This window comes from Polyergus mexicanus, unplaced genomic scaffold (genome assembly GCF_030449975.1).
Source record: "Polyergus mexicanus isolate NDT 795.1 unplaced genomic scaffold, iyPolMexi1.0 SCAF_10, whole genome shotgun sequence".
Taxonomy (NCBI): domain Eukaryota; kingdom Metazoa; phylum Arthropoda; class Insecta; order Hymenoptera; family Formicidae; genus Polyergus; species Polyergus mexicanus.
In genome coordinates this window covers 9176165-9202466 of record NW_027223330.1, presented here as the reverse complement: position 1 = coordinate 9202466, position 26302 = coordinate 9176165, and the positions used below count along the sequence as shown (strand labels likewise).

The 26302-nt window shown below is 32.2% G+C and overlaps 3 protein-coding genes across 9 annotated transcripts in view; 1 reads left to right on the top strand and 2 right to left on the bottom strand.

The window, feature by feature from the left end:
• Window positions 1-309: 309 nt before the first annotated feature.
• On the bottom strand, window positions 310-5468 carry LOC138937097 (uncharacterized). The gene is made up of 12 exons (XM_070303019.1): window positions 4475-5468; window positions 4224-4342; window positions 4003-4147; window positions 3808-3937; window positions 3519-3684; window positions 3258-3438; window positions 2820-3178; window positions 2492-2648; window positions 2155-2286; window positions 1829-1946; window positions 1153-1307; window positions 310-977 (listed from the first exon to the last, which is right to left on the bottom strand). The coding sequence occupies exons 1-12, from the start codon at window positions 5131-5133 to the stop codon at window positions 872-874; spliced, it is 2427 nt and encodes an 808-aa protein (XP_070159120.1). The 5' UTR covers window positions 5134-5468; the 3' UTR covers window positions 310-871.
• A 4868-nt stretch (window positions 5469-10336) lies between these two features.
• Window positions 10337-11862, bottom strand: LOC138937159 (uncharacterized). Its single transcript, XM_070303146.1, has 2 exons — window positions 11111-11862; window positions 10337-10606 (listed from the first exon to the last, which is right to left on the bottom strand). The coding sequence occupies exons 1-2, from the start codon at window positions 11682-11684 to the stop codon at window positions 10527-10529; spliced, it is 654 nt and encodes a 217-aa protein (XP_070159247.1). The 5' UTR covers window positions 11685-11862; the 3' UTR covers window positions 10337-10526.
• The window catches only part of Syp (synaptotagmin binding cytoplasmic RNA interacting protein), a 27109-nt gene continuing 12137 nt past the window's right edge, over window positions 11331-26302 (top strand). For 3 of the 7 annotated variants that reach the window (XM_070303145.1, XM_070303143.1, XM_070303138.1), the window contains exons 1-9: window positions 13437-13542; window positions 14873-15249; window positions 15394-15501; window positions 15709-15885; window positions 20691-20826; window positions 23493-23698; window positions 23806-23955; window positions 24078-24223; window positions 24382-24497. In XM_070303145.1, the coding sequence (XP_070159246.1) occupies window positions 14875-15249; window positions 15394-15501; window positions 15709-15885; window positions 20691-20826; window positions 23493-23698; window positions 23806-23955; window positions 24078-24223; window positions 24382-24497 (1414 nt within the window). In that variant the 5' untranslated portion in view covers window positions 13437-13542; window positions 14873-14874. Of the gene's footprint in view, window positions 11877-13436; window positions 13543-13975; window positions 13996-14872; window positions 15250-15393; window positions 15502-15708; window positions 15886-19716; window positions 19853-20690; window positions 20827-23492; window positions 23699-23805; window positions 23956-24077; window positions 24224-24381; window positions 24498-26302 lie in introns of those variants that run through there. The other 4 variants (XM_070303140.1, XM_070303141.1, XM_070303139.1 and 1 more) reach the window with 4 other exon arrangements.

The window sequence follows — 26302 nt, the reverse complement described above, 5'->3', positions numbered from 1 at the left end:
AATTACACTTTTAACTGTAGAGATGGTACTTTTATAATATATATTTTAATATATATTATAATATATACTTTTATAATATATCTCTCTCTAGAGATGGAACATTTATAATATAAATTTTTTCGCACAATTGCATTTCTAAATAATTGAAATTATATAAGGCACTAAAATATATGAATGTTTAAAACATTAAAAATGTTTATAATGAAAGTTTTGTGAATTACATCATACTTTGTCTATAAAAAAACTGCCTTTAGCATTATAAGGAGGAGAAGGAGAGAAGCGTTTTTAATATAAGAAAATATATAAATATCTTTGAATATACATATATATAAAATTCCTAAAAATCTTTATATAAAAAGTTCAATTACATTTGGAGAATATACTATAGATATAAAAATATAACGAGTTGTTATTTTGTATTGCCATTACAAAAATTTTATTCGATGACTTAATTTGTAATCTTCATTTATCTATTTCTAATAATAATAACTTAATTTGCATTTAATTGGACGGCATGAATATTACAGTTGCTGATGTAGAAAGCAGCAATAGAAATGCAGTAATAGTGTTTTACAAAACATTGAATCTTACAAACTATATATATAATATATACTTTTTCTCAGATCTTCATTAATATTATTGTGTGTACGTGTGTATATACATATACACAATGTGTTTGATTTTATTGAATTGAAGTGTTAACACGATTATTTTTTTAACTAATAGAGTTATAAAAAAATTCTTTAAATAAAAATTAAAAAAGAAAATCTAGATAATGAGACCTAAACGAAAATTTTTAAATGTCACACACACGTGTAACACTTAAGTCAAACACACTGCATATATGTATATGTATGTATATATTTTATATTTACCTTCTTCGATTTTGAAAAAATATTATCAGGGTTGGTAGGAGAATTACCCAACTGGCTTGAATTGACGAAGCACCAGCCAATCGACATTTAAACATATCATATCTAAAATAACAATGTATAGAACCTGTATAAATCACTATTCATCATATAATGTAATCGTTAATAGATAATTTTAAGACAAACGCGCATAATAGCTTAATAATAATTTTCAAATATTTATAAAATTCTTTATCAAATTATTTATTTATTTATAAAAAGATATAAGTATTATAAGTACCTGGTTTCTTGATCATTTACAATATTATTAAATTCAGCTTCGACTAATTGCCCATCATAATATGTAATTAAATCCTCAAATGGATATTCAAAGCCCTGCTTACATTCACATTTATATCCACCTGTCTCAAATCCTCTCCCAAGAATAGGTACACACTGTAGAAATAAATTAGATAAAATTTATCCTCCACAAATATAAATGAAATTATCATATGCAGAAAATATTTTGGAAATACAACAAATAATATATCCGTTTTCAATATTTTTGAATTTATACAGGGTGTCCCGCAGTCACCGCATTACCTATTAAAAGTAGATTCTTGAGATCATTTGGAGACGATTTTTTCTCAGCGAAAATGTCGAGAAAGTCATAATTTTTTGCAAATTCTCTATTTTTGCCATTTGTTTAACTAAGTCTTAAATTAAAATTCTATCAAAGTAAACTCTATTTAAAAAATGCAGTTTCGGAGTAATCTTTTAATTCTATGAAGTTTCGTTTGCGAAAAATCTTTTTTTTTATTCACTTATAATTCAGAAACTATTCGACATTTTCACTGAGGAAAAATCGTCTCCAAATGATCTCAAGAATCTATCATTAGGTGGTGTGAACTCTAGGATACCCTGTACAACAAATATTATCATTTAATATAATACTACTGTTTAAAATAATGACTTACATATGACGTCTTCTTATCGCACTTGTGCGTATCTTTGAATGCGTTTGGTCGGTAAAATTTATCATCGCATTGGTTTACATCTACCTGAAGTAAGTCCATAGTAACAGCTACAATACCTCTGTAAGTATCTTAATGTTAAATATGATCTTTCTCGTTTCCTCTCGTTTTTATTATGAAACTGGTTTCGTGTCTCCATAGCGTATCTCTCACATTGAATTTTTCTGATACATATGCTCTCTTGCGTGCGCGCGCGCTTATATAACACATACATATACATACGAAGATATATCCTCCTCATATGATCGCACACAGACAAGAACACTTACTTGAATTCCAGTTTCTCCTTCAAGCTGTCCCAGCCGAAAAACGGGGATGCATAGGTAATTACCCACTTCTTCACCTTGCCGTTACAATCGAAGTATGGAGTTGTCCACTGCCCATGGTCCAGGTTTGCTGCCCTACACACAGATGACCCATCCACTATATTCCCACACATTAGAATAAATCGTATTTTAGAGATCGGATTTCCCTTATCCTTTGAGACATAATCCTTTTATACTTTAATGCTTTACTCATCATCACTTCAGAGCATATCGATAAGATATATGTAGTTATCATCGCATTAATTTTGCATTAACAAACGCAATATACGTATTTCCTTACCTGTAAAAGTTCGGATAGTGTTCAAACTTTTTTAAATGCTCTCCAGTTTCATTGAATCGAATTTTTATCTTCATGTAATATTTTTCCAACTGATCAAAGTTCGTCGCCCAACGTTGCTTTAACATTTGGAAATAACTTTTCTTTGTGTATACTTCATCTATATAGTACATAAATATAGCAAATAATATAAAGCCTTAATTAATCTAATATTTAAAAAGTTTATGCGTTGAATCTGATTTACTAACGGAACAAATCTAATTAAAAATTTAAGTAAAAATAGATTCTAATTTCTCTAAAGTTTTTTCTTTTAATATGAATTTCATTTTACCTGTGTCATTCAATCTGGCTAAGTCTTCGACTTTAAATTTACGCGTATTTAATTGAGTCTTGTAAGCATATGGGGCGAAAAATGTTCTATTAGTAAATTTATTACGATCCCACATAATGCTGGATGACCATATCTTTGTATCACCAAGTATTAGGGCTAATGTCTCTCCTATCATTTGATCTTCCGTTAGCGCTCTATCGGCTACTCTTTTACCCGAATATACTTCCAAGGGATCGGATATTTGAAGGAATGCACTGATAAAGTTTGCCAATCTAGTCGCCATTTTTGCTTCATTTTCAAAAAATTCTTCCGCTCCGAAACTAACATCACCGCGTAATACTAAATCTTGTGGTGCATAACTGGGGAAACACAATTAAAGAATATTGTTCAAATTAAAATAAATATTTCAGTAATAGAAAATGCAGTAATAGTACGTACTTTTTACAAGTTCTCGAATTTATGCCTAAAATAAATTTGAGAACCTGATCAATGTTCATCTTTATATCATGAAGCGCAGCTGGACCAGTTGAGTGATTCCTATAGTTATGATACTGTTCGAGATATTTTTCTCTGATATATGATTTTGCTTTTTCCCATTGTACTGGCATTTTATGAACCCCTGCAGAATAAAATTCTCATTAAAACTAGTAATTAAAGTTACTCTTTGCCGATTAATACTGCAAAAAGAAAAACGCATACAGCCAATCCGCAGGCAATCAAAAGCATTATAGTATTGTTCTTGTGTCGCCCTTTCCACTATTTCCCCGAGGTAAGGTCGTCGTACGACAGTCGGTAGTCTATAACCGGGTTTACATCTGCATTGATATCCGCCTCTTCTGAAACCCCAACCATGTATCGGCTCGCACTGTAAATAAGACATGTACAGCAATATATTGTATATTGTACATACATACATACATATATATATATTGTGTGTATATTTTTAACGAACGTAATTTGATTTATATCATAATATTTAAATATATACCTCTGTAGTATCAGTTTTACATCTGGCGGTATTGGCGAATCTATTAGGACCACTATTTCCTTTACCCTTGGGACATTGATTTATGTCTATCCTGTCAAAGTCCATTTCCATCACCGAGATAGCAGTATACCTAACAGATTTTTTTATTTATTACAATTTATAAACCTATTGTATCATTATATTAATTTAACATACGTTGGATATTCAATATGTCTGAAACCAGTATGTCGCGGATAGATATCTGCTATAGGTGTTACTGCAGCTACAAGCCATCGATTGGATCGACCACAATCGAAATACGGCCTTGTCCATTTCACAGGGCCAGGATATTCATCAGCACCTGCAATGTAAATTATAATGTAAATAAAATAAGTATGAAATTCAGATTATCAAATTGTTTATAATTCCTGTATTACCAGGTGGACCGTGGAAAGAAAATGTTTCATTTGTATTATTGGCATAACGAATTTCAATTTGGTAAGTTGTTTTAGTATCATGTCTTTTATCTACATTATCTGGTAACCATTTTTTGTACCTGTAAGTAAAATATAGAATAACTTTAGGACAAATGTCCCATAAAATATATGAATTAATATTAATTAATCAAATTTAATGTATTTTAAATTTTGTAGTTTTTACTAGTAAAAAGAATTGCTTTTTGAGATACCATTCGTTTATACGATAAAAATCAGTAGTGTAGTCATCGCTGAGCCTAGTAGTGGGAAATGCTCCTAAATCTTGCACAGTGAATGTATTCCTAGTAGATATTCTTTCTACATGTATAGGATCATTGAAGTCATCCGCTCTGAAGGTGCGGGGTGCGAATCTGGGATAAGTTTTATTGAAGAAACCTCTATAGGATGGCGAATAGGACATATTGGGTGAAAAGTAGATGGCCGAGGCATTGATGTACGGATTGGAGGAGACATCCGCCACCGTAGATAGGAAGTAGTACATCATGCCTGGATCATAAGTGTCGTTGATCGCTGGCCGGATAAATCGCGACTGCAGAATGTAACTCCAGAAGAAGCTCCTGCTAAGCGCCATATTATGAAGGTGCAACAAGGCCGTGCGATTTGGAAACACGGGATTGATATTGATATCCTTGATGTCGGGCTGATGTGACACCGCATCTTCCGGCAGGTACAAATCGCCGAGATGCTGAATCTGACAATTGTCTTCGTTCACCTTGTCCATTCGCATGCGAATCTCGTCGAAGGCGTCGCGGGTGTGCCACTCGTACTGACCGACCACGACAACGCCCAGCTGATAGTATAACCAGCACGCGACGATGATCGGCGTTATCGCGCGAGAAAGGGTAATCATTTCTGTTACTTTTTTCTTTTTTCTTTGATCTAATCAATCCGGACCGTGATGTCGCATCTAAAAGCTTTTTTACAAAACACTTTATAGCTTCATTGAACACTTTGCATCTTTGCTTTCTTCCCCTTTCTAGTAAGCCTGTTTAATGTTTTATTATAAATTAAAAAGGTTTGTTATAACATAAAGTCTTCAGCACTTTTTCGATATATTTGCAAGGAGAATTCGATTTTTAAATACTTTTACAACTTTTACAATCTTTCGATAGAACTACATATGAATGTTGGGAGTAAACAACGCCCAAACCAGCGATGTGCGATGTGTGTCGTGTGTCTCGCAAGTTTCCGCGAGTGCTCCGATTGTGACGTCATCATTGATATATGCTGCATTAAGGCCTATCCAGACGGATTGGCATAGTCGCCCAAATATATGCATAGAAATTGATTGGTGCATAAACAAATCCATAAGGAAACGGATCAATCAATTTCCTTACGCATATGTTTATGCGACTATGCAAATTCGTTCGAAAAGGCCTTTACTTTTCGAGAAATATATATCTTGGAATCGGATTGACTGTACTAATCTTAGAGTAATATTATATTTGTAGCGCGATTGGTTATCGAATAGAGAATTTCTAGAATCTTTATTGAGATTTTAAGAATTCTCTATTTTGATAGCCAACCGATACGTTCGAAATATTTTATCGTATGAATGTAATATCAGCCTTATTCGGTCGAAATCGAAAGTTTATATGGCATTGGAAAAATATGTTACTAAATTTTTTATTACAGCTTCGGCCCTGGAGATATTTTAATTGAAAATACATTTGACATCAGAATTTCGGAGCTATTATTTAAGTAGCGTCTCGACGATATGCCATAAGTATAGTTGTACGACCAGTTTAGACGTTTCTTTTTTACGTACGTATGAGCTTGATGTGCGACACTTATCGCATCGCTTGATATGAAAAAAACATTTCTAAAAATTTTTTATATTTTGCGCAATTTTTTAATTAAATATTCCTTTTTTTCAGCAATATAGAATTTTGATCGAAATAAAATATGCTAGATTTATCGGCACGAATGATTATTAAAATTTCTTTTATTTAGAATACTATTTAAAAATCGAAATTTCCGTGTTTATTAAGTTAATTTAAAATAGGTTTTCGCGCATGTTCAAAACTCTTGATAAAAAAAAAAAAAAAAAAAAAAAAAAAAAAAAATCAAATTAGCTGCTCTGAAATAAATCTTCCCAATTGTCGGTTTCATCCAAAGACCTTTTGCATTACGTTTCATCATCTCACCATAGGACAGTGTCCGCATGTTCTCGAATTATACCGGGTGCGTAGAAATAAAGAAATGCACTTCCCTTACTACGCGCATAAGAATAGTTTCCAAAGCGTAAGAAGAAAACAAAAGTATGACTTAATATGAGATAACATTTAGGCGACCTTTATTATGATAATCTACATAGCGCCCTAGTCCAACGACCCCTTGAAGAAACCGGGCTCCGCCTTTACGTCCTCTGCTCCTCCTTTTTTTTCCTCCGAATTACGCACGGCTGTTCTGCCAAGCGATGGTTATTGTCCTGTAATACAGGTTCACCCCTATTTATCCCTGAAAAAGGGAGAATTTCTCTCAGAGGCAAACGAGTTTGCGCGAAAGCGAGTGAGAAGGCAGCAAGACTCACTGCAGGTCTGCTGGGGGGCCGATGTTAATGCCACACTGTTTATGCTAGCTTGCGAGGGGGTCTCTCCTGAGAAAAATCTTCCTTACTGTCTGCATTCGTGGTGTGGATGGCCGATATTAACGTGGGAAACAAACCGAACTTGCACAGCGCGATCATTAAGTATTGTCGTCGGGAAAAATTCTCGTCTTCTCAGCTGCTGTGCGGTCGAGCATCACTTGATTCTCTGCACATGCCCTTCGACTCACGCTATATATCTTGTATCTGATATTGTTTCAACAATGTTCATCGATATTTCAAACCATCGAATAACATCGCTCGCGATTTTACTATAGTAGTGAAGAAATATATCCAAGTATAATATTTTCTTAGTATTCTTCTTTTGAGAAGAACTAAACTTATTTAATATAAGAATATAATCAATTATTTTCAAATTATGTTCGAAAAAACCTATCATTCGGATAAAGGATACGCTGTAATGTCTCTTGGGAGCATGGATGTTTGTTTGTTAACGCCAAGACATATATATATACATATAAAAAGTAACTGGCTATGCGACTATATGGTATGTCCACGATATATAGCATCGTTTTACGTATCTTTAGAACGTTACCAAGTAGTTTATTCTCATGTCAAACTTTTGTGTCAAAATTGTGCTTTCAATTAAAATATCTTTATAACTAAAACTGTAATAAAAAAATCTAATAGTATTTTTTTTCCGATATGTCGATACAAGCTTTCGATACAAGCGACCAGTCCGAACAAAATTCGTACAGTCAATTTAAGATTTATTCGAGATCAATTTCGAGATCTATCCCGCGAAACGTAACATTTTTCTTGTTTCCAGATTTCAAACTTATATGTAATACAGTGGAATCTCGAAATAGCTAACGGCATCCTTTCCATATGCGCTAAACTACTCCCGAATAGCGTGAGGGTAACGATCCAAGCGCGTAGATCTACGGGCGACCCGTGTTCTCTTTCAGAAAGAAAACGTGTTTGTAGACGTCTCGCGCCGCGGCTACGGCCCTGAATTTGACGGAAGTGGAGATAATCTCGTTGTAGCAGACTAGAGCCCCGTATAGTATATTATTCCAAGATTTCATTATAATTGTTAGTCATTTTGATCGCCATATTGTATCTATACCATCTTAAATTTTCAAATTTTGACAATACATTGATATATATATTTTGACAATATTATTCATATATATTTTGACAATCAGCAGTCTCTAAAATCCTTAAATATATAAAGTTTTAGCTAATATATAATTAAATCAATATAATTAAATTTTAAATCACACATATACATATATTTTGACCACCGTATTGGACTGCTATTTTAAATTTTCAAAATTTAAATGCAGATTGGATATTATATAGCGACTTCAAAAACAATTATGTTTATTATTTTTTTCTTTCTAGCATAATATTCTTTAAGCGTTAATTTTCGCTGAGATTTTTAATTTATTGTTATTGTAAAATAATATTTTATATTATATTATTTTACGCTATCGCATATAAAAAACTTAACTCTACTTTTATTATACGTCTGTTTAAATAATGCAATTTAATTCTATTCGTTAATTTTTAAAATGGATATAAATATGAATACATCTATCTTAATTATCATTATTTTCAATTTTATACTAAATTTACGATTTTAAGTTATCGTTAAAGCGCTTTGTTTCATGTGATACGGTTTTATCGATGTCCGAATGCTAATATATTTTGCATTGCCAAACGCATATACAAATATATGTAAATACACACAAATAAATAGCATAGCGCAAACCATAGATATAAGAACTTTTTAAAAATTGATAGAAATTCGTTAACGTTGCTTAAATTTCAATCTTCCACGATCATGGGGTGTGAGGACGTTAGAAAGATATATTATTTGTACGGCGCAGACAATCGATTAATGTGACAAGGACAGCTAAGAATCCAAATATAGAAAGAGAAATAAGAAAAAAAAAAATGTGTGTGTGTGTTTGAGAAAGGAAGAAAGAGAAAAAGCGAGAGCAAGAGAGAGATAGAGAGAGGGGGGGCAGGGAAAAAACGAAGGAAGTAGCAAACACGACAAAGAGAAAATTAAAAGAAAGAAAGAAGGACGAAAGAACGATCGAGGAAAGAGAGGCAATAAGAAAAGGAGGGAGAATAAAATAAGGGAGACAGGAAAAGGAAGGTGCGCGGCGAACGGCGTGTGACGATGTTCGAGAAGAATTTTTGTGGCAAGAACGTTGCCTACTAGCCGGCTGTTGGTTGGTACTTTTCAGAATGGCCCGCTTCCGGCAAAACCGATGTGGCACAACAAGACGTAGCGCGACACCTGGCTGGCTCGTCTGCCTGCTTACTTGCCTGGTTGCCTTTCTGTCTGCTTATCTGCTTGCTTGCATGCGATTCTTACCAGATAAAAATAATCGCCAAGAAAATAGAAAAGTTCCGAGCCGAACAGGTTTCTGCAGTGCGAGAGCGAGTGAGTCGACATATTCTTGCACTCGCTCAGTTGGACCACGCTCTACCGCTTACGGTTTGCACGCAGGGCCGTATAATATCGTTAGCTCATTCCGCCCGCTGAGATCGCCGTTTCGATGAAGCGAACACGCATTAGAGATTGTGCCGAGAACACAGATGCGTGTACGCTTGCAGATACATATGTGCATCAACGGTTCACCGCGCGTAATTCGCGCAATTATAAGAGAGATAGATAGAGAGAAGCTATATTTTTGTAACTTCGCCGTTTCAATTTAATCAAAAGCTTTTATTTTACTTTTTGAAAAAAAAGAAGAAGAAGAAGTTTCTTGGCATCGCCTTGTTTCGCAAGAAGGAAATATATGCTTATTTTATTTTTTGTTTCTCACTCTCTCTCTCTCTCTCTCTCTCTTATTTTATTGAAATCTTAAGATTTTGCGCAATGCGATAATGTCTTGATAATAATTAAATAGAGGAAAATATTTTGCTAAATAATCAGTTTCCATGTTTCGTAGAGTTTTTACATGACTGTGTATCGTATTAAGAAATTTTTTTGGAGTAAAAATTTTGCTGCGGATAAATCTCTTCTGCATAACAAAAATGATATAAAAAATTAACTAATTTAAATTTATATTTATAAAAGAAACGACACAAAAGTTAAATATTTTAATTTATGTTATATTATTTGACAATTTATCTTTATGGTCGATGTAAATCATAAAAAAAAATGAAACACTTGAATCGCAAACCGCATGAAAGAGCAAATCGCACAAGATTATTTTTGGAGAATAGAAGGTTTAGAAAAATTTAATATAATAATCTCTACCTATTTTTGTACTTTCATATAAAACATAACAGGAAACGTTATATTCTCCTTAGTTTCTTCTCGAATGCGATAATAATCTAGACTGAGAAGCTCGAATTACATATAAAATGATATTAAGTTAATTAATACAGAGAAATGCAATGATCCTATATATTACAGACTTTTCTAAATTTTTAAATTTTATATTAAGACATTTATGTGCGGAGGAGGATAAAACGCTTGACAAACTCTTAAAATAATGAAATCGAGAAAGGAAAATTTGTTAAAGAGGTAATATACATATATACATAAATATATTTCTTATCTATTTTCGCGTAATTAAAATGTATGAATTCTAATATATGAAATGTTTGTACGCATCTCCGTAGAGCGTAATAGAAGAATAGTATTTGGAGATCTTTGAGTTCGACAGTTATCTTCGTCGGGTTTGAAAACAAGCACGGGGCGATCCGGTGCTTGTGACGATCCTGAGTAAGGCGGAGCCCGTGTATCCTTTGAAGAGAGGTGAGCGGTTGAATCGGATTGGACTAGGGCGCAATTTCGACGGCGGGCGCAAAGAAACTGGTTTCGGTTTTGTGGAGTTTGCACCATTGCACCGCTCTTTCAGTGAGACAGTCCAATTTATGCATCACGGCTATGTAGGCACTACACGATATCAAAACGCTGCGCCCGAGCCTTAAACTTCACTCATCGTTGTCGTCTCGCGCACACATTATCATCGTAATTACTATCAGTCTCATCGTTGTCATTACCATCAGTGCCATTATCGTTATCGTCGTCACTGTCATCTCGTTCTCGCTATCGTTAGTAAAATAATTTACAAAATCTGTGTTTCGACGTGTTACTTTGTTCAACGGACGGAGATTCAAATAAAACAAGAAGAAAAAGAAGAATCTATATATGTGTCAATTTATCTGTCTCATTCTTCGGTTCTCAATTACGTGGAAGTGCCTACGCAAACTAAATTTAATCCAAATAATCTGAAACATCACGCACCGGTCGCACATAATAAAACGAACATTCCTCTCGTCGTTTCTTCTTTATCTCTTCGCGCGTGCCGCGTCCGCATATCGTTCGATGCAGTCGCGCGCAACGGTGTAAACGTAATCGCGAGTAAAGTTGCAGCCACTACCGCTATCGTCGTCGTTGTCGCTGCTGTCGCTACCATCGCCACCGTCGCCACCATCGCCGCCGTCGCCGCCGCCGTCACCACCGCCACTATCATCGCCATCATCGTCATCATCGCTACCACCGCCACCACCATCGTCACCATCATTGCCACTGCTGCCGCCACTGCTACTTTCACCGCCATCGCTCTATCGTCATCATTGCTATCATCTCCTCCATCGCTAAATCTACTTCTATCCTTACCACCTCCACCACCGCCTTTGCCACCGTTACCGTCATCGTCATCATAACCGCTACCCTTATCATCATCATCATCATCACCATCACCATCACCTCCATCGCCACTATCACTGCCATCATCACCGTTACCGCCATTGCCATCGCCATTGCCACCGCCGACGCCGCCACTGCTGTGGCCACCGTTGTCATTATCATCATACATCAACCTGAAGTAGGGAGAAACGTTTTCTTCGCGAAAAAACTGTGGCGTGCCAATTAATTATGAATTTTATGACACCTGGGCTGCGGAGATCCTGACTATTTTCTTGTGTTGCCGTTGCAATTGGTGTTTCCTCGTCATTAAAACAACAAATCTGCTAAATTAATACCGGTGAGGTGAACAAATTTGGCACAGGTATACACGCATCTTTTATCATAAATATATCGCTCCACTCTCCGTCTCTCTTTCCTTTCTCTTCTTTCTGTCTTCTTACGATTTATATAGAATCGTTGTTTATGTCCTTTGCGCGAAATAATCGAATACGCTTCTTTTTTTCTCTCTTTCTCTCTCTCTCTCTCTCTCTCTCTCTCATGTGGGATATTATAATATACGGTACAGAGACATGAGAAGAAAGGTACATTATCCGAAGAAATCTTTTTGGTCTCCAGATAATTACATATATTATATTTTTTTTTCGATCGACGAATTTATAAATTTTAATTCTCTCAAACAGAAAATATACCGGTAGGCCAAACGGCTCCGAAACAATGAATAAATGCGTATATGTATTATTCGAGATGATTCGAGATTTTATAACGATGCATTCATATATCATATTTTTCATATATCATTTTTCATACGACTATTACAATATTTGAAAACGATGTGTAATTTTTCTCTTAATTTACACGATTCGTAATAGATGCTATATAAATGCTAAATATATTACGAAAAAGATTATAAGATAGATTTCGATATTTGTAAAAAACGCAACAAAATTGCGCGCTTCTTCGTGAATACCCTCGTCGTATTCGCTCAAATTCGTTCGTAAATACGCGGTAGGGTATTCATGTGCAAAAGCGCGCGCGCATAGAAATCGTACTATAATGAATAGCACGGCGTGATTCCCTATACCCGATCTTCGAAGATTTTACGAAATCAACCGCCTGCCCCCCCCCCCCCCCCCCTCTCCTCCACGCGGTCGCATAAATTTAATCGCGTAAAAAGACATTTTTGCTGCTAATACGTCATCGTGGCTTCTCTGAAAGGTGGACATGGTAGTTATTATAATCCCCCGGTGGAAATAATTTTACGATCTATCATGTGAAAATTATAATTCTTTCTTTTTATGATACAACAACTATTATTATATTATTTCTGATGTAATTTTTATATCGAACTACGCGATTTGGGCCGGATTTGTGGTTTTTTATAAATTTATATGAAAAGTTGTGATTTTTTTTATCGACAACTACATTATATATGTAGTTTAATTATTATCTACAACTTTTATAACTTTAATATACCACGTATCGCTCGTATAAAAATGTCGCGAGAAGTTGTAGAAAGTTGTAAATATTTTTTTTTACCATTCCATTAGAACTTATCGTAAATTTCTATAATTTTCACAAATTTGCCCGTTAACGAAAATCTTAATTTCTCGTCATAAAATGATTTCACCATCCGGGGGAGTTCCTTAACTTGGAAAAGTCGCTCGACCTTTCGCGTTGCGTCTTCGCGATAGAATAATTCCATTTCGCACGAAACGTTTGCCGGGGATTTATTCTTTCGCCGAGAATTAAACGAGACCTCTTTTCCCGAGAGCGCGCTCCGGACGCGTTTACTCCGAGGCCGGGGTTTCGGAGAGCGGCCGACTTTTTTTTTCCTCGTCGGGCCTTCCTCTTCGCGCGTCCCCCGGACCAATCAGAATTCGCGCGAGCGAGAAATGGCCAACGTCGTGTCGCTGGGTTCGAGCGTATCTTTGCGCGTCGTTTTGTGAACCCCGTAGTCCCGCGATATCACGTTGACGTCTGTCGCCATTTCCTCGCACGGAGGAGAGACCGTCCGTTTATTTCGCAAGGTAATCGCTCGCCGCGGTTTTTCCACGCATCGAGGCCGTACCGGCTGATTTTCTCACGCCGGGCCGCGAACGCGGTTCCGCGAGCGCGGGGAGGAAAATAACGCCGGATTAAACGCGCGTCGCGCGAAGTGCATCTGTCGCGAGTGCATATAGAGGTGCATCGTATATTTGGCACGGAGGGCCGCCGTGCGATCGCGTTTTGCCGGCCGGCGAACTGTCGTGTGAGAAAAGTGCGGCCGCGGAGTTTCGACGATTTCGCATCTACGAAATGAATTACGCGCCGCGACGAGAAATAATATATTTTGAAATTCGTTTCTTACGTTAGACGGTTGCATCGCGTCCGATCCGTTCGCCGCTTATAATCAACACGAGTGTCATCAATGAACGTATGAGAGACGTGCCGCGACATCGCAACTTTCCCTCTCGTTTCATTTTCCGTTTCGCGTTTCAAATGTAATGCGAATAATACGCGTGTACATATATTTTTTTCAGTTATTTATTCTTTTTCTTTTGCCTTCAAATTTTTTCGAATCACGATTAAAGCGAAAGCGGATGAACTTGAGACTCCCTCCCGCGTGCACCGATTTTCTGCTAGCTCTTTGTCATCGTTATCTCGGAAAAGATCGCACTTTCTCGTTAGATATATAAATTTCAATATAGAAATACATGTGTGTGTCTGTGTGTGTGTGTGTTTTTGGAGAGGAATTAAAATAATATAGAGAACCGCAAATAATAATTTAAATTTACTCAAAGGAGTGAGTTATGAATAAATTAAAAATAATTATAAAAAAAATTAATAGCTTTATACTGTTAACAATATTATATGTATAAAACCTGTTGCTTTTTAATATTAACGCAGACATTTTTATTAATCTATTTTTATAATTGTTTTTTGTACTTATTTTAGAGTTTTAGTTATATTAATTTAATTCTATATTTCAAAAATTTTTTAACATTTGTATATTTTAAAATTGTATATATTTTATATATATACATACACACATACATATCTTGATTTTACTGCCAGAGAAAATGGTAAAAGTATTGGTTAATTAGTACACACATATGTATTTGCATTTATATGTTAAATGTGTTATAGGTTTTTTGTAGTGAAAATGGGATATTTAAATATGTGTAAATTTAAAAAAAGTCAATATAATGTGTAACCTTTGAAAATTAATGTATACAAATATATATTATTGTATGCAATATATATTATATAAAATAATAAAATACTTTATGATGAGAATAATTTATATATAATTTAGCTTATATATATTAAGAATAAAGAAAGATTTTGATTAATAAAATAGTTATTATTGTTTTTCAGCAATGGCAGAAGGAAATGGGGAAATAAAAATGGAAGAAAAGCAAGAAATGGAAAATTTGGAACGGACAGAAGATTTTAACAAACTTATGCAATATGGGCTAGATGAAAAAGTGGCTGCCAAACTGGATGAGATTTATAAGACGGGAAAATTGGCTCATATTGATCTGGATGAAAGAGCTCTTGACGCTTTAAAAGAATTTCCAGTTGATGGTGCACTAAATGTGCTTACACAATTTCTGGAATCTAATCTAGAACATGTATCTAACAAATCGGCATATCTTTGTGGAGTAATGAAAACATACAGACAGAAGAGTCGTGCGGGTCAAGGAACAGGCACCAGCACAACACCTAAAGCTCCAGATGAAGACAAAATCAAAGTAATTTAAAGTTACAGTTAATAGTTATAGTCATAAGTTGATTAGAATAATTTAAATTTTTCAAAATTGTTGGTTTTAGTTAAATGTTTATTTAAATAGTATTTTATAATGGTAAAAAATTTAATTGTGATTATAATTTTTTAGATGATTTTGGAGAGAACGGGATATCCTTTGGATGTAACTACTGGACAAAGAAAATATGGTGGTCCTCCACCAAATTGGGAAGGTCCAACTCCTGGCACTGGTTGTGAGGTAAATTTAAGTATTTATATTTATTATAGAATGTTTAAAATATATTTATATTTTTAAATAGTTCCTTTTGTGATATATATATATATATATATATATATATATATATATATATATATATAATAATATATATATATATATCTTTAATGCTGTATAAAAGAACTGCTTGTTATTTTTTGAAATTATTACATTGAATATTTTTGCAAAAAGGTATTTTGTGGCAAAATTCCAAAAGACATGTATGAAGACGAATTAATTCCGTTATTTGAAAAATGCGGAAAAATTTGGGATTTGAGACTGATGATGGACCCCATGTCAGGTTCCAACAGAGGATACGCATTTATCACATTTACTAATAGGGAAGCTGCACAGCAGGCTGTTCGAGAGGTATGTCAGTATATATTTTTCCTCAGATTTTCATTAGTATTATTGTATGTTTGTGTGTATGTATGTATGTGTGCGTGTATATGTGTGTGCGCGCGCGGGTGTATGTATTATATATATATATATATATATATATATATATATATATATATATATATATTGCATATAATATATATACATAATTATTTTTTAAGTTTTTCCTTAGTTACAAATACCACCGTGGACAATTTAAAAATATTTATTTTTTTATTTTAAAATGTTTAGAAATGTTACAAAATTGTTAGTATAGCTACCAAAATAATACTCCTTCGAAATGCTTAAAAATAAATTTATCTCGATTTCTAAATGTTTAACTTTAAATATTTTAATGAGATATTAATAATTTCTGATGGTATTGAATTTTAATTATTGAATTTTATTGTGATCCATAATGTTATTGCTACATGTTATGGCTGTGCCATAATAATATTGATTGAAAGATTAATAATATAGTAAATTAATATAAGTTTATTTTATGTTTCTAAGGAATTTTTTTTTTTTTTTTTTTTTTTTTTTTCCCTGAACATTTTGAATGACTGTTATGTATTTTTATGTGGCTTGTTCTGCATTGTCTATTTTATATTTCTTTTTTTTACAGTAGATTTACATGGATATATTATTTTATTCAATCTGTATAACTTTTCTTATTAATTCTATATTTTTTTTATATATAAAGAGTATTCTACTTAAATAACGTGAATATCTTTGAAACTATTGGTCACATTAAAAAATGTTTCTGAAAAAATTGAATAGTTTTGAAAGAAACAATTTTATATATATATATTATATAAGTTGATGGAGATGTAGGAGATATGAAGATCAACTTTATTTTTTTAATGGTATCTTTTGAATGCATTAATCGATGCAGCTCTTCATTCATTATAAAAAAAAATATTAGGTTATTTATTGAAAAGCCATTAATACAGATATTTTAATTTTGATTTTCTTGTTAAATGATACTAGCAGTATGATATTCTTATTTTTTTAAAGTTGAAGTTAAAAACGTCTTTTTTTAATATCAAAGAGCCTGGATTTTGCAATCTTCTAAATGATATATCAACCCTTTTAAGCATTTCACTAGAAATTTGTTAACATTCTTAAAGAATCTTTTATCTTCAAGTTGTTTGAATTGTAGAAGAGTTCTTGTTTTTTTAGTTCTTTTTTTATGTCAATTTTATTTTTTAAATAACTTCATAAAATAATGCAATGATATCATGAGCTAGGACACTGTTTTGTGTTGTAACCACATTCGTTGCCTAGTAGCTAGATTGATATCTTCTAGAATTATAATAAATTTTGTTTAAATAAAATCCTTTATTGTCAGCAAATGTACTATAAAGAAAATATGAATTGATAATATGTCCTCAATACCATATTACATTTTAAAAGACGCTGATGTAGAACAAGATAATGCTAATACGAATTATGTTCAACTCAATAATGAGAATTATCCTGGTTTGTTTATTCTCTGTTAGTAAAACTTTGCCAGAATATGAAAAAAATATGGATTTTAGAATATCTTATGCTGAGTTCACATACACATTGACAGAATTTTGTGAACAAAATCATCACCATTATAATGCTTGATGCACACATATATGATACGAATACTATTAATTTTTTGTAATCATTGATTGAAGAAGTTGTGGAGTAAAATTGAGTTCAATTTGACAACTAATAAGGGAATTTTCAATTACTATTGTTGTAATCGCAACATTTATAAATTCGATAACAATCAATAGACATTTCTGGGTAAATCTTTGTCGAGAATATATTTTACCATCAAATGACAATGTAATTTAAATCTCGTCGATTTTTCACGATACCGTCGCAATCTCCACAATGACATTTTCCCAATATTAAAATTGTATCAACAATTTTACTTGAAGTATAATCTGCTTTTTAAATAATTTCACAACCGAACTTTGAATTTCTGAGACAAGAAAATTTTAAACACACAATTATTTGAAAATGTCCTACACAATATAGTTTGTCTACAAACATCCATACGAGCGTGGATAGAAGCGCTACACGTAAATATTTTGAAATCAACGCATGTGCGTATACGAGTACTACTTCGCAACACAAAAATTAAATTATCTTCTAAACTAATGGTTTTTTGATAGATATATATTAATATTTTTTTATAATAAATGAGAAGAGTTGTATCAATTTATGCGTTTAGAGAAGTATATGGTTCTATATATATATATATAAACATAAACAAAAAAACAAAGGAAGGAATTGATCGTCATATATACCCTTCGTATATTTCCACCTATAAAAAAACTATTGACATCAAATTAAATCCCTGTCGAAATTAAATTTTTGCTCGAGATATTTTTCTTTATCACCAATAGTTTTGAAGATATTTGCATGCATTATTTAAAATGGGATACCCTGCACACAACATTCTACAGGGTGTCCCATTTGATTTTTAATGTCCAAATGTCTTGAAAAGATGGATTTTGTTGAAAAATATTTTAAACTCTGAAGTTATTTAATTTCAAGAGAATACACGTACAATGCTGCAATTTTATGTTAGTTTGACCTTTCGAGATCTTTTTAAGATCAGTTATGTCGTTTGGGTTTTTTAAAATAATTTCTCACTTTTTATTTAATATGATACATTGAAGCATTTTTAAAATATAATAAATAAAAAATATATATATATTACATAATTTCAAATAAAAAATATATATCACATCGTTTCGAGCAAAGAAAATCAACTTTTTTTTTATTTATTTATTTTTTATAATAAAATTAGGTTTTATTGTTTGCTTGTATATTGTACAATGTGAAATTTATTGTACTATGTAAAAGTGGTAACTAAATCTCGCAGCATGCTGAGTTATTTCCTTTGCGGCATGATAAATGAGAAATCAATAAGCGATTAAGGCATTTGTGTATTATACCAACTATGTATTTAACCTGTTAACCATTATTTCATTATTACTATTTTTTATTGTTTCCTTAAAATTAAGTAACTTTTGTTTGAAATATTTGTTAAAAGAAATCCATCTTATTAAGATATTTAAGTGTCGAAAATAAAATATGAGATATATTGTATGTGGATGTGTGTATATGTGTATATGTGAGTTTGTGCGTACGCGCATATGTATATATTTAAAAATGTATGTATGCGTGTGCGTGCATATATATGTATGTGTACACATATATGTATATATGTTGCACATGTAGGTACGTGTGTGTGCGCGCGAGCGTGTTTTAGCTAAGAACAATCCATATAATGTATGTTTATATGCATATGTCCCTGACTATTTTATTCATGTTTACGCAGTTTTATATCCAACTGATCCCGAATATTTAATATAACACATTAAGAAATATGCATTAATGTCCTATGGATGAGTTTCTTTTTCCAGCTCTCCTCTTTGCTCAGTGGGCAAAATTGGGAGTGGAGAACCTTTCCGAAAATTACAATGATTGTGTGGTCTAATTGGTTAGGGGTATATATTGCCCAATTGGTCAATTCTCATTAGACAATGACAATTTTTGTAACAAAATTTTGGAAAATGTTAGGCTTAAAATTTGTTTACAGGAATACATGATACGTGAAAGGCCGGTTTCCTATATTGTGAAGATTCGAGCGACAAAGCCATGCCACTTTCTCGCTTTCGTGGATCCGCACTATATTGTTAATACTGATTGTATTCTAAATTGCACATTTAAAAAAAATTTTTCAAATTTTGCCATCTCTGCCGTAATTATCTTAAAAATCACGAAACTCATTGGAACAAAATTAGGCATGTGTATGTTTTCTTCATCCCACAGCTCGATAATCACGAAATAAAACCCGGCAAGAGTCTGAAAGTAAACATTAGCGTTCCTAATCTACGACTTTTCGTGGGAAACATACCAAAGTCAAAAGGCAAAGAGGAGATCTTGGAGGAATTTGGTAAATTAACAGGTAAAGTGAATTCGAGGCGTGTGTACCTACCTACCTATTACCTACCTGTCTACCTGTATTGTATAACTTAAGAGTGGTAGTTTTTTAAGTAGTGGTTGTAGATGGTATGGAACTATGGAGCATCCAAGGATCATATTGACTCCATAATCTGCGAATACACCTTATGGCACCTTTAGTTCTGGTCTCCTTGCCTCTCGGTTTATTAGTGAACAGTAACACCTCTCTGGTCCAAGTCTTCTTTTTCTCACATATTTAGGTTGAGTTATGAACTTATCTGCTTCCTACTCTATACATGCGATTATCTTATCATCCCTCTGCTTTCCTGTTCCTGATTTTGTGTAATTGATCAATCAATCTTTATTACTGATACTTCGTCTTCTTCTTCTTCTTCTTTTTTTTTTTTTTTTTTAAGTGAAAAAGAGACGAGGAAATGGAAAGAGAAAATGTGGAAGTTACACTTTTAGATTGTTTTACACACACACATATTGACAGAAAAATATATGCTGTCTTGCACCATTGCAATTTTGCAATATGCAAATATGATTCATGACTAAGTCTCAAGCTTTGGGGGTATGGGAGATTTGCGTGGACCGCTGGGGCGTTTGGCTCGCTAACAAACGGACAGGCACTCCCACCCACTCTTATACGATATCGATCCTGGAACTATTATATGATCCATACGATCCTTTGAGAATCATACTTTTGATACTCTTATGTACCCCCCCCCCCCTCCCCCCGAAGGACGCTTCATGAAATCCCATGTTCAGACAGCCAATAAGCAGGTGAAATCATAAATGGCAAGCTTAATTGGCACTCTCCTTCCACATTATTCTTACAGCTGAATGATTATGAGATTCGGAAAGGGAAAAAGATTGGTGTTACCGTATCATATAACAATCATCGCTTGTTTGTGGGAAATATTCCAAAGAATCGAGACCGAGATGACTTGTTCGAAGAGTTTACAAAGCACGCACGTAAGTTGACAATTGTCCTTAAATCAGCGAGCAGTAACCAATGGAAGTTCTATGGGAGAGTTGATGGAACAAAAATTTCTTATAACGAATCACGTGTTTTTTTAGCCGAGACATGTCAGATGGGTTAAATCCAACCCTCTTGCATAAATGTGAAAAAGATTTTGTAATGAATTTCGGAAAAAACAAAAGTTTGATTATTCATTTTCGGAAATTATCAAATATTTGGTAACATACTAACGAATTTATTTATAAACCAAATGTGAACTCTTCATCGTGTGATTCCTTTTTTTTTTTTATTTTCAATTAATTCTCGTTTGTAAAGTTTACATCATTGCAACAAATAGATAATCGTAATTAGGTATAATTGTATCTTATAACTCTAAATGAATTTGCTGCAATTCTGTTAGGATCATTTGTCCGGCATATTTTTTCTTGTGCGCTTCTGTAGCATACAATATACTTATAATACGAATTTTTATATTTTATGCATTTTTTAGAAATTTTAGATATATTTTATTTTGAGACATAAAATTCGAAATTCAAGAGCAAATATAATTTTATAATAAGTAGTATCATCTCATGTGATTCTTTTATTTGCACATATTTATGAAAGTTTTGAACACTTTATATTTCTATTTATTTATTATATTCTGAGATAAATATCGCGAATATATATTAAATTTTTAAAATATATTAAACATATAATATTATCATAGGAATATATATATATATATATATATATATATATATATATATATATATATCGCATTTCATGAATGAATAAATGTAAGTTTATTGTGATGTCTTCAGAGATAATGAATTTAATATAAAAAAACATACTGTTTGTATGATGTAAATATAAATGATAAATTAGAGAATGATCAGTGTGATTGAACGAGTGTGTCTGATAATCACTACATTTTGTATGTGTGTGTATAAGATTCTTGCATGTAACATTAGAATATGGACACAGAGAGGAGATTAATGGAAGAAAATAACAATGATAAAGACAAACTCATTATTAAATTTATGAGACACAGGAATGATATTTAGAAGTTAATTTTAACAAGAATTCATATAATGATACAAGGCATCTAAATATTTTATTATTACATATCATATATGACACAATAGATAAAAGAAAATTCATTCATTTATATTTTTAAAAATAAAATTTTTACATATACATCAAATATAATTAGTAGGAAATTATAAGAAATTTTGAAATATATTACATACATTTTATAAGTTTAATATACGTGAAATTAATAATGATTTGCTGTTTAGATTTGTTATTAGTAGTATGAGATGTCTTGTTATCCAAATAGCTTCTAAACTGAGTTTCTAAACTGAGAGGAAGGAGAGAAGGACTGTGAGAAATATATTGAGAGAAATGAAAGTTTTTCCCTGGAAAGTGTCAAATGGTTTATGTTTGACAATTTCATAGTACTTTTGGAGAGGATCTGTCAATTTAAATTAGAATAAGATGAGAGAGAGCGAAAAATACAAACGATATTGCCACATCTCAGGATTAGAAAGACAGAGAATAAAACATAATATTAGAGTGTCAATCTTTGCTCTATATATGATCGAGTTATTGCATGAGAATTTTAATAGCATGAGAATTCTACTTAATAATATAGTCTTTATATGTCTTGAAATGATTAATTTTCAAATTTTCCAAATTCAGTAAAAGTAAAGAAGGTTTTAAACACATGTATATCAAAAGAGTGTTTTACAGAATTTAGAGCTTTCAATCTTTCTCTTTGTAGTTATTAATAACATCTTTGCATTTTTTCTGTTCTTTTAATCTTGGTTATCTGTAGCTTTTTATTCGAAATTTTATTGTGACACAGGTTGCGAGCAGTTGGTGAAGTAATATCTCTCTTATTTTTATTTATTTTATACTTAATCCCTGAATAGTTTGTTTATCAGTAAAACTATTTGATTAATTTATTTCTTTTAATTTTTTTTTTTTTTTTTTTTTAAAGATTTTAATTATATTAATTTTTAAAAAATGTGCCAAAAATATAAGATAAGAAATATTATGTCTGCGAATAATAAAATGGAAACATTAATAATTAAAAAAAAATATCTTAAAAAAATAAAATAACAATCTCGTGTTTTCGAGATACATACAACCAAGTGCTGCAAAGATATCTTGCAAATTAAGTAATATTGTATCTGACTGATGCAATCTTTTATTATATTATTTTTTATTCAGTTTACTGACAAGCAATATTTTCCATTATATATAAAAAAGAACATAAAAATACAGTTATCGGAAATTAAAAGTTATTTATTATAATATTTATATGTTCTTCTAATTAAACTTTTATGTATGAGTAATTATTATTAATCGAAGTATAATAATTGTATTTGATAAAAAAATGAATATTGTAATTCAATTGTGATATATATTACATAAATATTTAAGAATATTCAAGATAATGTGATTGATGTATCTACAACGAGACTATAATGCAAATCTCTAACTTACGGTAACCATCGTATATGAAAACGTAATAATTGCTTAGATCTCTATATTTTGTTTTTGCAAAATTTCTATTTATTACATAGTAGCAATCCTTAAAATTTTGTGATTGCCGATCAAATTTCGAGCGAATCTCATCCGCTTCTCGTATGATTCTTTTTCCGATATATAGCTGGCCTGACGGAGGTGATTATCTACAGCTCACCAGATGACAAAAAGAAGAATAGAGGTTTTTGCTTTTTGGAATACGAATCTCACAAAGCAGCTTCCTTAGCCAAACGAAGGTTGAGTACTGGACGTATCAAGGTTTGGGGATGTGATATTATTGTTGATTGGGCCGATCCTCAAGAGGAACCAGATGAACAGACTATGTCTAAAGTAAAGAATGATACAATTTAGTTTAATTATTCTTATAATTATGCTATTCTATAGTCTTTATTGGTTATGCTACATATTAAATTGTAACATAAATTACTTTGTTTTAGGTACGTGTGCTTTACGTACGAAATTTAACACAAGATTGTTCTGAGGAGAAGTTGAAAGAAAGCTTCGAACAATATGGCAAAATTGAGCGAGTGAAGAAAATCAAGGATTACGCCTTTATACATTTTGAAGATAGAGATAATGCTGTTAAGGTAAGATATATTCTGATAATATTGTTTTTGATTTAATAACTTTTATATTAAAAATTCATTTTTCATGTAAATTGTGAATATGCATATATATATATATATATATATGTGTGCTTTTTTTTAAGGCAATGAATGAATTAAATGGCAAAGAAATGGGTGGATCTCACATAGAAGTTTCGTTGGCGAAACCACCATCTGATAAAAAGAAGAAAGAAGAAATGCTGCGCGCTAGGGAGAGACGAATGATGCAAATGTTACAGGGTAGAGGCGGGTAAGCGACTGATATTTATTTTTAATTTATTATTTGCGCAACGTTTTTTTTATTATATTGCTGTTTATTATACTACTTTCGTTACGATCGCTCTATTTCATATTTTTTATTTATAGAAATATAAATAAAGTGATATTATATAGTTCTCCTTTTTACAGTGGATCTCCATCTCACCCGAGCATGATGGGAGGACCAATGCCAGTTCGTGGGCCTGCACAGGGACCTCGGGGTACCGGCGCAGGTATGCGTGGACAGATGGGACGAGGCGATTACGGTTAGTACCAATTTTTTTTTCTTTTGTTGTTTATTGCTTCGCGTATTTTTTAAGAATATATTCTTGCAACTTTGATTTTATGGCAAAATAAAAATTTTAGTAATTTTTTATAAATGTCACGTGTATATATATATATATATGGATATAACGAACATATATGTGTTTTCCTTCCGCTCGAGCAATAACAATTTAAATGTCGAATACTCTTTTCAACCAAGATTTGTGACACACGTATGTATGTATGTATGTATGTATGTATGTATGTATGTATGTATGTATGTATGTATGTATGTATGTATGTATGTATGTTTATATATATATCTAGAGCTCGAAATATCCAGGTATTCATCCCCTGGTCTGTTACCCATATATTGTATGAGTAAGCATCGATTCTGCAGATGCTCTTAATTGTCATAATATATCATTTTCAATAGATTATTAAATTATTAATTTGAAAAAATATAACGACTATAAACATATATCTTTATAATATAGTAAGGACAAATGCGCGCGCGTCTGTTTGTTGAATGTCATGTATTATTTCAGGGCTGATCCATCTACCTATGATCAATATTCACATAATTATTGTTTAAATTTAGAAATTTATGAATACGAAATACTTTTATTATTCTGCGGATATTTCCGCAGAACCAGTTTTTACTCATATGAAACGGATAACAAGTAATTGTGTATTTGTCATATTCGATCCCTTTTTCGAGCTTTAATGCATGTTTTTAATTTAATAATGCAAATTGATATAATTTGATTTTTACAGTCATTTTGATCAAACTTCGATTAATGTAATCATTGATTAATTTGTAGAATGATAAAAAGCAAAATTTCTCTTATATATTACATATGATAATTATATTGTTAGAAATTTTGTCTCAGATGCTGATCATTCTACAACTTAATCAACAATTTAATTAATCGATATTTGGTCGAAGTGACTATAATAATTAAGTTGTATCGATTTATCATTAAATGAAAGCAGAAAAAGCATTTAATATATACACATAGTAGAATCTCTTTAAATTTTGCGCCATTAATTTTGATACTCCTTTATGTACACGTACTTTCATGAATACTAATATTACGTTTCCTCCGTGTTCATAATGGATAGATCATGTGATGGCACAAGTGACAGCTTTGTTCTTATGTTCAAAAATTTTCTGCTTCTATCTTCCCAGAAGGCCAAAATTGACGAGACTACTATATGGCTGCGTTCGAAAACATTACCCGTGTGCACACGAGCGTCGTTCTATCTTTGTTTAACTTTTAGTAAATAACGAAGATAGAAGAACGCTTATGTACACACGGGTAATGTTTTCGAACGCGTAGTTTATATATGTGTATGTGTGTGGGTATGTATGCGTGGAAATAGCGCGGGGAAAAAGTAACGGAATATTCTGATATTTAAAAAACTATGGATTTTAGAAAAATATAACAATTATAGACAAGAGGAAGGGGGAGATTTTAAGTTATACATTATATGATAATGTTAATGTGACATTAGATAGCATTGTCAAGGTAAAGGTTATTTTGAAATTTTTTAATCTTTTAAGAATAAATCTTCATCTTTTATTTGAAATTTTTATGTAATTTATATCGAGATGTTTTCAAAATCGTATGATTTAAACTCTTTTGCTAAAAATTTTCTGAGTTATAAACCATCGAATTTTTACGGTATCGCCGGTATTAGCATGATCCATAGACATATATACATAGACCAAACATTTGATCTTTAGAATAAAGCCAACGAAAATTGATAGGGTCATACATCTTTGTGTTCTCTTTTTTTTCTA

Bases quoted from the DNA above. Each gene is read 5' to 3' on its own strand.
- LOC138937097 (XM_070303019.1), bottom strand. From the start codon at position 5,133: ATGATTACCCTTTCTCGCGCGATAACGCCGATCATCGTCGCGTGCTGG. The intron at 3,938-4,002 runs GTATGTTAAATT...AAAATCTGTTAG, and splicing joins AGACATATTGAATATCCAAC to GTATACTGCTATCTCGGTGA. The intron at 2,649-2,819 runs GTAAAATGAAAT...TGTACTATATAG, and splicing joins AGCCAGATTGAATGACACAG to ATGAAGTATACACAAAGAAA.
- LOC138937159 (XM_070303146.1), bottom strand. From the start codon at position 11,684: ATGTATGATGATAATGACAACGGTGGCCACAGCAGTGGCGGCGTCGGC. The intron at 10,607-11,110 runs GTGCGTGATGTT...CTCTCTTCAAAG, and splicing joins CGTTTTATTATGTGCGACCG to GATACACGGGCTCCGCCTTA.